This window comes from Neophocaena asiaeorientalis, unplaced genomic scaffold, assembly GCF_003031525.2.
Source record: "Neophocaena asiaeorientalis asiaeorientalis breed wild unplaced genomic scaffold, Neophocaena_asiaeorientalis_V1.1 scaffold123, whole genome shotgun sequence".
In the NCBI taxonomy this organism is placed as follows: Eukaryota; Metazoa; Chordata; class Mammalia; order Artiodactyla; family Phocoenidae; genus Neophocaena; species Neophocaena asiaeorientalis.
The window spans coordinates 3,631,766-3,644,284 of record NW_020173666.1 but is presented as its reverse complement, the minus strand read 5'-3'; the positions used below and the strand labels follow the sequence as shown (position 1 = coordinate 3,644,284).

The following is a 12,519-nucleotide window of genomic DNA, read 5'->3' as shown; positions in this document are numbered from 1 at the left end:
CATGAAACGATGCTCGACATCACTAATTATTACAGAAATTCAAATCAAAACTACAATGGGTCATCACCTCATACCAGTCAGAATGGCCATCCTCAAAAAATCTAGAAACAATAAATGCTGGAGAGCGTGTGGAGAAAAGGGAACCCTCTTGCACTGTGGGAGGAATGTAAATTGATACAGCCACTATGGAGAACAGAGTGGAGGTTCCTTAAAAAACCATATGACCCAGCAATCCCACTACTGGGCATATACCCAGAGAAAACCACACTTCAGAAAGAGTCATGTACCACAATGTTCATTGCAGCTCTATTTACAATAGCCAGGACATGGAAGCAACCTAAGTGTCCATCGACAGATGAATGCATAAAGATGTGGTACATATATACAGTGGAGTATTACTCAGCCATAAAAAGGAATGAAATTGGGTCATTTGTAGAGACATGGGTGGACCTAGAGAGTGTCATACACAGTGAAGTAAATCAGAAGGAGAAAAGCAAATATCATATAATAAAGCATATATGTGGAATCTAGAAAAATGGTATAGATGATCTTATTTGCAAGCAGAAATAGAGACACAGACATAGAGAACAAATGTATGGATACCAAGGGGGAAAGGGATGCGGTGGGAGGAATTGGGAGACTAGGATAGACACATATACATTATTGGTACTATGTATAAAATAGAGAGCTGATGGGAACATACTGTATAGCACAGGGAACTCTACCTAATGCACTGTGGTAACATAAATGGAAGGGAAGTCCAAAAGGGAGGGGATATCTGTATGTGCATGGCTGATTCATTTTGTTGTGCAGTGGAGGCTAACACAGCAGTGTAAAGCAACCATTCTCCAATTAAAAATTAATTTAAAAAAAGAGAAAGGAAAACCTAAAAGGCAAATGGTAAATTGAGTAAAATATTTTCAATTATTATAACAAACAAATTATGTACGTTATTGTTATTTAAACAGCTTTCTGAAATTATGGAAAGAACATTTAGCCTCAACAGAATCATAAGGACATGAACTAATAATTTAATATAGGTCTTCATATTGAAAATAACTTTATAATCACAAGATTTTGTATTATACAACAAAGATTAGCCAGATGTTTTGATTACTGTCAGTTATTCTTTGAGGCACTTTTCATATACTGTCTCTCTGATTCAACACCCTTAAGAAGTAGGTAATATTATACCCATTTATAGATGAGACAACTGAGTTTTAGAAAGATTAAATAATTTGTCCAAGTAAATGGTAAAAAAGAATGTAACTTCAATTCTATCCAAGTCTGTACCCTCTATATTCCTCCAGTCTGGAAGAAACAACTAAAATTATTGATAAGGTGGAATACATAGGAGTTTAAAATTTTTCGACATCCAAAAATAAATCATTAAAATCTAAGGTAAACCACACTCTGAAAAATCTCTGCAACCTCTATGCAACAATGATTATTTTCCTTAATATATAAAGAGCTCTTGCCAAGCAACTGGAAGTGGTCTAAGACCAACAGAAAAAACAGGCAAGTACAGTGAATAATCAATACATAATTATAAAAGCCACAAACATGAAATTATGTAAATCAATAATCTAAGAAATGTCATTCAAAGAATGATGAAATATTATTTCTCAAACATGACATTTTCAAATTATGAAGAAATGTAAATAATCAATAATAACATGGGTGAGGTTTCAACCCAATAAGAAAATGGTTAAATTAATTATGGTGCTAAACTAAGATGGAATATGTCTTAGCATTAAAATCATTTTTCAAATGATATCTGCCAACATAGGACTAGCCTTATCCTTACTCTTATCCAATACCAGATTTATGCATGTGTACAAGACAGAAATTCTAATTCATAGGTGATTTTTAAAGAAATACACTGTAGTGTTAAAAACTGTAAAACAGACCATTTTAAATTTCTTCTCAGTCTGCTTCAGTGTTCTCCAAATTTTCTCAATTCAGTCTATTTACTTTTCAATCAGAAATATTTTCAAAATTGTATTAGAAACAATGATTTATTCACTATCAGTAAGAACCCTTCAAATTTGTGAAGTTCTTTTAGAATTTACAAAACAACCTCATAAATATTATCCCATTTAATTCACACTACAACCTTTTGAGATAAATACTGGCATTATTTTACAGAAGAAATAACGTTTCTTAAACTAAAAAGATCACATTTCCTTATGTCTTCCAAGGACAGGGCAGAGAGAAAGGGCAGGCAAAGAAGGGGCCCTTAAAACAAAATGAAATTTTAAATTATGAACAAGACCTATAGAAACTCTAAACAATGTCAGTGATAAAACACTTCTCCCTGAAAAAAACCTTTTGTTGGCCTAACTTCTAGCTGTCACAGTTACTGTCGAGTTTCAATGGCATTTACATTCGCTTCAAATTAGCATCTTCAAATTAGCGGGCCTCTCACTGTTGTGGCCTCTCCTGTTGCGGAGCACAGGCTCCGGACGCGCAGGCTCAGCGGCCATGGTTCACGGGCCCAGCCGCTTCGCGACATGTGGGATCCTCCCAGACCAGGGCATGAACCCGTGTCCCCTCCATCGGCAAGTGGACTCTCAACCACTGCGCCACCAGGGAAGCCCAAATTAGCATCTTTTATTACCTGTCCTTTTATAGGCATTGTGTCCTACCTGGGAGTTAATTCACAGAACTCCTGGTTATATGGTTGGCACCAACCCACGAATTTTGTTGTAAGAGTCCTTTCTAAAATAAGTTTGTAGGACTTCCCTGGTGGTGCAGTGGTTAAGAATCCGCCTGCCAATGCAGGGGACACGGGTTCAATCCCTGGTCCAGGAAGATCCCACATGCCGTGGAGCAACTAAGCCTGTGCGCCACAACTACTGAAGCCCATGCGCCTAGAGCCCGTGCTCCGCAACAAGAGAAGCCACCGCAAGGAGAAGCCGGTACACCACAACGAGCAGTAGCCACTGCTCGCTGCAACTAAAGAAAGCCCGGGTGCAGCAACGAAGACCTAACATAGCCAAAAGTAAATTAATTAATTTTTTAAAAACACTTAAAAATAAACAAATAAAATAAGTTTGTAAAAGTTGTCATGTCTCTCCCACGGTACTACATGAATAAGTTAAACTGTAGATTGAAAATAAACAATGATAGCTTCGTGATTTGTAAAAACAAAACAGAAAAACGTGAAACTTGAGTTAGTTCAATTCCATTATTATTATGACCACTTAAGAGTTTTTATATGTGTTGAAAACTCAATACAGTGAAACAGAGTACAAACTGCATGGTGCAATATGTTAGTTTGGTTAAGTGCAAATTCTATTTTATAGATGAAATGTTTTTATTAAATTTGAATTCTTTAAAACTGAAATATATTCCTTATTTTAACTGTTTAAAACTACAGAAGAAATCAAGAAAATAATTGCTGTGTATTATTCCATGACTTTTACTTAAAATAGCTTTGTCAAATAGAGGTAGGGTGTTAAAAAAACATGGGTGTCAAATACAACAGGTACACTTCTAGTCTTATTATAAAATTATGGTATGCTCTAGGGAAAATATCTTAAAATTCGGATTTTGGTAAAGAATACATGCTGATTGTTTTCCTCATCTTTCGGACATGTTCCAAATGAAGTAGGTCTTATTTTGTTTGTATTTATAACTTTATGGAAACATAACAGTAAGGTTTTAAGAGCTCATCAGACCATTTATTTCAATTAGAAGCAGTAATGAAATCTCTTTAAACTATTAGATGTCACTTAGTCTCTATGTAAGATGGATTGTATGCTTAATGTCTTTTGGCATGATCCACAATTATTTGCCCTTAATACTTTTTATATTGACTGAAAACAAGGATTCCCTTCCTACTTCTCCTAGGCGTCCTCAAGTCCAAATCAGCTGTTGATCTGAAATAGCATTTTTCATAAAACTTAGAAAATAACTGTTAAAAACTTTTTAACTCAAGTGTTAGCAATAGTATAATAAGCCTTAGCTATAGCTAAGGACTCGATGCTGTTTCTAGCTCTACACAGACTATAACCTTGAAAAGTTATACTGATCACGGTCCTGGGTGTACTTTCCCTCACCATGGGCAATGTTCTTCCAAATACCTTAGGATATCCCTTGTTAATTTCAAGCACCAGCGTTGGTTGAGTCTGTGTCATCTGACTTACCTTACTTCAAGAAAATTCATTTCAGAACATATTTCTAGTGAACTGGAATCTAATTACTTACATAATCTGAAAAAATGTGCTTTTTTATCAAAATTTCTTTCTTATTTTTCATGGCATGCGTTAGACAACTACCTAAGAGCAGCCAAGGTGCATGAGGCCACCCTTAGCACTGCTAACCCTGCCCTGAGCATCTTTTCCTCATTGAACAGTGAGGAAGGAAGAAGAAGCACAACTGAGGCCTCTTTAAGACTGGAGATGCCACTGCAGAGAAAAGAGCTTGCTTTTTTTTTGACCTTTTTAATTTTAATAAAAATATGAAAATAATAATACGTACCAAGAAGGAATAGCTATATTTTTCTTCCCATCCACAGAGGCAGTAGTTAAGAGTGTGACCTTGGGCAAGTTGTATGACCTTGGGCAGGCTGCTTAACCTCTCTCTTTTTTTTGCTCCTTTTTTATCTTCCTTTTTTTTTTTTTGCGGTACACGGGCCTCTCACTGCTGTGGCCTCTCCTGTCGCGGAGCACAGGCTCCAGACGCGCAGGCTCAGCGGCCATGGCTCACGGGCCCAGCCGCTCTGCGGCATGTGGGATCTTCCCGGACCGGAGCACGAACCCGCGTCCCCTGCATTGGCATTGGCAGGCGGACTCTCAACCACTGCGCCACCAGGGAAGCCCTTTATCTTCCTTTTTAAAAAAAATTTTCATTGCAGTATATTTGCTTTACAATGTTGTGTTAGTTTCTACTGTACAGCAAAGTGGGTCAGCTATACGTGTATATATATATAAATATATATATATATTTTTTATATATGTGTGTATATATATATATATATATATATATATCCCCTCTTTTTTGGATTTCCTTCCCATTTAGATCACCACAGAGCACTGAGTAGAGGTCCCTGTGCTATACAGTAGGTTCTCATTAGTTATCTATTTTATACACAATATCAATAGTATATATGTCAATCTCTCACTACCAGGTGACAGTTCTGAACATTCCAACCGAACTTTGAAAATCTAATTTTTGAAGTTTTTACAAATAATTTTCACTATTGTATCCTCAGGCCTGCAGAAATGACTGCGTATCACTGGTACTAAAAATTTACTGCTGATTAATTACCAAATCCCCCTATTCTCAGGAGTAAAACCTGGGCCAACAGGCTTTTCTGTACACAGCCAAGACATGACCACTATGATGGCGGCTGAAATGTCCAGGCAAGGACAGGTACGGGGTGGCAGGAGCCAGGCTACCCCTCTGGCAAATGTTGTTTGCTCAATGCCTGCTAATATCCACAAACTTGGTTATAAGAGTCATTTTCTAAAATAAGTTTGTAGAGGTTGTCATGTCTCCCATGGTACTACATGAATCAGTTAAACAACAGACTGAAAATAAACAATGATATTAGCACCATGAAGCCAGAGGCATTCTTGGGAGAAGGAATATTTACTGTCATTTCAGCTTCTGCCAGGACCCAAGGCACAGCTCCAAAGGACGTAAGCATGTTCTCTGCCAACCTCTCTTTCCTTTCTAAATATTCTTTCTATATCCTTCAGCCCCAAAAAACAGAAGCCCTCATGCCACCTGTCTCTCCAAACACCTCCATCCCAAGCCATCTCTCCCCAAAATCCATGAATAACCCTGTTACCATGAAAGTCTTATTACTTACGGTAATTAAATTCACACTGAGGCGTGAATGAAGCTTAACACTCCTACAGCATTTTTAAAATAACATTATATTAACTCAGCTCTACTTGGTAGTGTGTGGCAAGGAGATATTTTTCAGTGAAGAAGTCTATACACCTTCCCCATCCACCATCTACCCTAGAGCCTGCCTTCCGCTTTTCCAAGTCTGCTAGAAAACAGGATATTTCTACAGTCCCATAAAATCCACATCTACCACAACCCCCATGCACAAGCACTGCCAAACTTACAGGACGCAATACAACATCACACATAGCTTGTAACCTGCAGCGCAAACATAGGAATGGTGAGAGTACTTTCTATTCACGTATAGCTATATATATCCTACAAGCATTATTGTATAACGTTTACATTTAGGCATAGCTATAAACACCAGATGCATAATACCTAGTATTTGTATATTAACGCAATACGCTCCGTAAACCTCTAATCTCTCCACCTCCCCCCTCACTGGTATCATGTGAGCAGACAGAGAAATGAGGGCTCTTCAACACCATCCCCACAAAGTTCCCAGTCTCCTCATCCACCCTTCCTCTCCGCCCCTCTGTCATGGAGAAGGCATCCCCCCCGCACACTGGAAGTGTGTCCCCCTTTTTTTTCCAGTGCTCTGGACACAATTCCCTCCCACCTCCTTGATCTCTTGGGTGGTCTCCTTTCTCCCACATCTTCACCTGCTCCCTCTCTCTGGCTGCCTCCCACCAACACTTAGACATGCTGTAGCTTCTCTCATCCTTAAAAAATACAAATTCACAAAACTCTTCCCTTGACTCAAATTCTCCCTTCTTCCTCCAGCTATAGCTTTAATTCTATCTTCTCAGTCTGACTTCATTAAAAAGTTGCCTATAGCACATCCAGACAATGGACTATTACTCAGCACTAAAAACAAATGAGCTATCAAGCCATGAAAAGACACAAGGGAATCATAGATGCCTATCACCAAGTGAAAGAAACCAATCTGAAAAGGTTATATACTATGTAGCCTTTCCAAATATGTGACGTTCTAGAAAAGGCAATACTGTGGAGAGAGCAAAAAATCATTGCTTGCCAGGAGTTGGGGGAAAAGAAGAATGAATGGGGAGAGCACAGAGGATTTTTAGGGCAATGAATATACTCTGCACGATACCATAATGATGGCTACATGTCATTCATTATAGATTTGTTCAAAGTCAAGAATGCACACCACCAAGAGAGACCCCCTAATGTAAGCTATGAACTTTAGGTGATTATAATGTATCAAGGTAGGTTCACCAATTGTAACAAATGTCCCACTTCTGGTGGGAGCGAGGAACACTGTGCATGTGTGGGACAGGGGTATATAGGAACTCTCTGGACCATCCTCTCAATTTTTCTGCAAACCTGAAACTGCTCTTTAAAAAAAATTAAATCTTAAAAAAAAAGTTGTCTATGCTCCCTGTTTCCACGTCCTCTCATTGGTCCATCACTTGAACCTGCTATTTCAGAAGTCCCCACTGGCATGGCTGCTACTTCCCATGGCATGGATACATTCAGTTCTTGTCCTGCTTGACCGGTCTCTGACCTCCTGACCAGTCCCTCCTCCTTGAAGCATCACTGCTTCCACTGACTCACCCTGTCTGCCTCCCTCGAAGGTTCTTCGTCCTCTGCCCATCTCCCAAATCCTGGTGTTCCCCAAGGTTCTGTCCTGGTCCCTTCTCCCTTCTCCCTCTACAGATCACTCGTATTTGTGGCTTCAATGCGCAGACTACCCCCAAATCTGTATCTTTTGTCCCAGCATCCTCTGCTCCACAACTGTATTTCCAACTGCCAACGAGACAAATATGTTCAAATATGCCTCCGGCATCAGTATATTTAAACCTGAAGGCAACATCTCTGTTTCCAAACTTGCTCTTCTCCTGGGTCTCCTGCTCAGGAAAGGGCATTGCAATCCTAAATCAGAAATCTACACGTCATCCTAACCTCTCTCCCCTCATCCCTGTCATCCAAACAATCATCCAGTTCTGGCAATTCTACCCCTCAGTTACCTCCATGGCGCCTCCCAGCCTGTCGCCACGCAGTCCAGGCTGCCGGCAAATCTCTCCTGACACTGCAACCTCGTCCTAATGATTTCCTCTATCTCTGGTCAGGATCCATCAATAGCTCCCCTCTCGAGATACACTCCAGCGCCTACATATTACTCCAAGGCCATCCAGGACCAGCCCCTGCCTGTCTCGCCATCTCTTGCCACTTCTTCCAAGCATTCCGTGCTCCAGCCAGACTTAATTCCTTTAAATTCCCAGTGCCCTGCTGCACTTCTTCCCTTTCTGGCCCTTTGCACACACTGTTCTCTATACCTAGAACACTTGTTCCCTTAGGACCCTCCTCTCCTTCAGGCTAAACCCTCCATCCTTCAGTTCTCAGACCAAAGGCCAGTTCTAGAAAGTCTGCCATGATCCCCCCTCCCCGCAAACTAGGTTGGAAGCAATCACTATACTTTATCATTGTTGTTCATCCCATTTTATGTCTTCCCCGCTACATCCCAAGTTCCTTGAAGGCAGGACTTCTGCATCCTGCCAATCACAGTAACCTGGAACCTGGCAGAGCCTCACCATAGAGAAGCTTGATAAAGTATCGAGAACATGTACACAAAGCTTTTCCTAATCCTTACTCTGTGAAAACATACCCCCACTTCATTAAGGTAGAAATCACAGCAGTCGGAGAAGCCAAGGACAGAGCAGAAGAGGGATTCATCCAATGTTTTTAGATTTCAAGCAGCGCTCTTTCCAAGCTCTTGGTTCTCCAAAGCTGGATTGCCTTGGTACAAAGGGAAACTTACTTTTCTTACATTTTAACTCACCTAAAAGAGGAAAGTGGCAACTGTTGATAAGACAATGAACACAGCACTGCAGCACAGTTCCTGGTAACATTAACTGTTATTGGGGCAAATACCACAATCCTGCAGTCCTTTCAAGCAATTCCTGGGAAAATTCCTCAACTTACTTTCCTCTGTAAAGATTCACTATTCCTGCCTTGATCACCCTACGTAAAATCCACTTTCAAACCATCTAATATTCTCACCAAAGTACAAAAAAATTACAAGGATCAGCCATGCAAAGACTATAAAGGAGACGTGAGGCCTCTCTAACAAGCAGAGTTCCAAATGCACAGAACGAACACTGTGTTCTGATCATGACAGAGCCAAGGAATCTGGAGAAATTAAAAAGTGGACCACACTTTAAAGAAGAGTCCTGGGCTTCCCTGGTGGCGCAGTGGTTAAGAATCCGCCTGCTAATGCAGGGGACACGGGTTCAAGCCGTGGTCCGGGAAGATCCCACATGCCGCAGAGCAACTAAGCCCACAGCTACTTGTGAGCCACAACGATTGAGCCTGTGCTCTAGAGCCCGTGAGGCACAACTACTGAAGCCCGCGTGCCTAGAGCCTGGGCTCCGCAACAAGAGAAGCCACCGCAATAAGAAGCCCGCGCACCACAACGAAGAGTAGCCCCTGCTCGCTGCAGCTAGAGAAAGCCCGTGTGCAGCAACAAAGACCCAGTGCAGCCAAAAATAAATAAATTAATTAATTAATTTTAAAAAAAGAGTCCTAACACTGTTGCAGAAAACAACTTCTTAGAGCATTTAAAATCCAAAATTTAAGAAGCAATGCATACGTAGGCAACAGATTCAGAAAAACCAACATGATCTGGCACTATACATGTGCATGCTCAGTTTGGGGTACATTACTTGTATTTTAGTTTCTATTTCAGTGTGTGCTTTTCTTGTAACAAATGCATGAAGTGACAGAATTTTTTTTACACTTAAATTCGTCAGCTCCATTTTTTTGGTCCCCACTTGGAACATCGATGAAGGGAGGTACACAAACACTTCTGGCCCCATTTTATTCTTCATCACTTTGAGAAATTACATATGTGTAGAAAGTGAATGAGGGTATATTTTTACTATCAAACGTTATTGTTATGGGATTTATATAGAAGTTGACAGAAAGTATTATTTACAAAAGTAAACAGTACTACAATGTAAGTCGAAATTTTCTTCGATAAAATGCACTTACTCAAATGCACTACTACCATCTCACACACTGATCTAGGCAGGAATGCGCAGTCCAAAGCCAATGCCCAGACATTCATGTCCTTAGAACCCTCTTCCACTTATCCTTTTCAGCTTCTGACTTTGATATCGAGGCCTTTTTAAGCATCAGAATCAAAATGTGTTACATCATCCCCACCCGCAGCCCACACTCTCCTCTACCCACCCAGCCCCGTACTCAGCTCTTCTGAAGAAGCAGCAAGCCCTAGTGATATGAACTTGTACCCGGCATCCCTTTCTGGCCAGGACTTGACCTCTGCCCTCACCAGGTGCCCAGGAGCTCACACTCTCTCAGCCTAAGCCCGCCTCACTTCCCAGGATGTAATCACGAAAGTCTGACTGGCCTTGAACTCCTTTGACCTGCCATCTCCAGGAACGAGCCTTTATTTTACACTGATGTCAGAGTCACTGTATACACGTATCTCCACCTCTACCTGCCTGGGAAAACTGTGTTCTCCCCTTCATCGCCCTGTTTGGGGCACACAGCAGAAACACAGTCAGAGTGGGTAACTGGGACATGTGTTTAACTTGAGGCAAACTGTCCTCCGGACTTGCCCTCTTTATATAGCTCATACAAAACAAATTTATACTCTTAAGCAGGTTATCTCAGTTGCCTGTCTTACAAGATAACCTATGGATAATATTAAACCTTATATTCTCATCTACCCTAGATATTTTTATCTACTTTTTACAAAGTTTTCTCTTGAACTTCCTTAAATCCAGACGTTATGACCGCAATTTAGGACTATAAAGCAACGCAAGTGCCCTAGACAAGCACACAACATTCGGATTACCCGCATGTCTCTGCTGCGGTGCTGTCTACGCCCCTCCAGCTACAGCATCCTTGCCACATTCACCGCTGGGCTTCTCTCTATGTCTTGACTTTCCCGCTGAGGTGCTCCTTTTCCTGGGCAACTCCAGGCAAGCTTGAGGATTACATATACTGTTTACTTCTCCCTTTCAAGTCAGGACCCTCTACCTGGATGGCTGCAGAAGCCTGAACTGAACAGACTCAGCTGGTGGCCGAGCTCTTGTAAGAAATTAAGACTTTCTGTAGTTAATTATTAAAGGCCCAAATCCACAGTTCAGCCTTCCTCACAGATCAGCTGCCATACGTTCCCAGCTTCTCCCCAGGGAAGTCCTCACTGGTGACGGAAAATCTCACTTCCTTGTGCTGTGCTCTCCTTTCCTACATGAGAATCCACTCAGGCTTTCTAGAAGTCACAGCTGTACCTGCTTCATCTCATCTGGATTAACAATCAACCAAACCGGTGACCCAGCACAGCAGCACGCCCTCAGTGACCCCATTACCACCAATGTCCTTAGCACCCATTACCTCCCTATACTTAAGCTGAAGGAACTTATCCCAAGCGGACTGACTTGTGTTTTGTTAACTTTTCCCCTAGACTGCTCATGTCAATCGTTCACTTTTCAAATCTGCAGCTGGGATTTGACTATGGAATTGAGAGCAACAGGGCATCATTTCTCACTCTTTGAAGGAAAGGGTCGGCCAATTTCCCTTGGGAGCTTCTCAGAAAGGTGAGAAAAAGAAAGGTCGAGAACAATGTGGGTTTTAACCAGTCTTCTGGTACCTTCAGACCCAAACACTCCCACGGAGGATATCATGACTGTCCTGTGCTCCTGGAGAAGCACCGCGCACCCAGTTCCTGACCGAGACTACGCGGACACTTGGTCCCAGTTTAGAAGTAACACCTGGGTGAGGGATCCTGTCTTATCAACCGTTGGTGGCACCGGGAAGCAAGGAATAAAAAGCGAACACAGAAAGAACCCAGAAGAGAATACCAAATACCCAGAGCCTCCTCGTCTCCCGTCGTTTCCTGGCAAAAGCGGGCTGCCAAGCCTGGGCAGGAGCGGCCGGGCCGCGTCCCTCCCGCCGCGCGCCCACGCCGCCTCCTTACCTTGCGGGAGTACGGGGGCTTGCTCAGGTGGATGCCGTCGCGGACGAGCTTATCCCTGATCATGATCTTCAGCTTCAGTTTCGGGTAGCTCACCAGCTCCCTGCCGCGAGGGGCGGTCGTCAGGCTGCGGGGGTCCCCGCGGGGACCCTGGGCCTGGCCGCCGCAAGGCTCCCCCCGGCGGCGAGTGGGGACGGCGACCGCAGGCGGCCCGGGTGGCGCGGGCGGCGGCTGCGGCTCCAGCGTGAAGTAGAGGCCGGCGGCGGCGGCGTCCTGCTCCCGCAGCCGGCGCACGGCCTCCAGGATGCGACGCCGGTGCGCGGGCGCCAGCACCCCGATGGCGTCCAGGTCCGGGTCCCCGATCTGCTTGCACACCTCCAGGTCATCGTAGCCGTTATCCACGAAGGACTCCGCGTACTGCTGGAGCTGCAGCGCTTTCAGCCACTCGTAAACTATGTTGGTGCACATGGTGGGACTGGAACCCCCGCCGGCAAACGGCGTCCCAGCGCCCGAGCGGCACGGGCGGCACCAGTTCTGAGAACTTTTAATCCTCTCCTCCAAAGGGAAAGAAAAAATCTCAGTGAAGTTTTCCTTTTAAAGAAAAGGATAGGACCGGAGATAGAAAGCCATCAGAAGCCTGAAGAGGGAGAAGCGGAAAAGCGGCAAAGTGAATTCCCCAAGCAGCCTGG

At 42.9% G+C, this 12,519-nt stretch overlaps 1 protein-coding gene across 1 annotated transcript in view; it reads right to left on the bottom strand.

The window, feature by feature from the left end:
* The window catches only part of SAMD5 (sterile alpha motif domain containing 5), a 52,388-nt gene extending 40,013 nt beyond the window's left edge, over window positions 1–12,375 (bottom strand). Inside the window, exon 1 of the mRNA XM_024747976.1 lies at window positions 11,834–12,375. Coding sequence (XP_024603744.1) covers window positions 11,834–12,298 — 465 coding nt within the window. The 5' untranslated portion in view covers window positions 12,299–12,375. The remainder of the gene's footprint in view (window positions 1–11,833) is intronic.
* Between the last annotated feature and the right edge of the window lie 144 nt (window positions 12,376–12,519).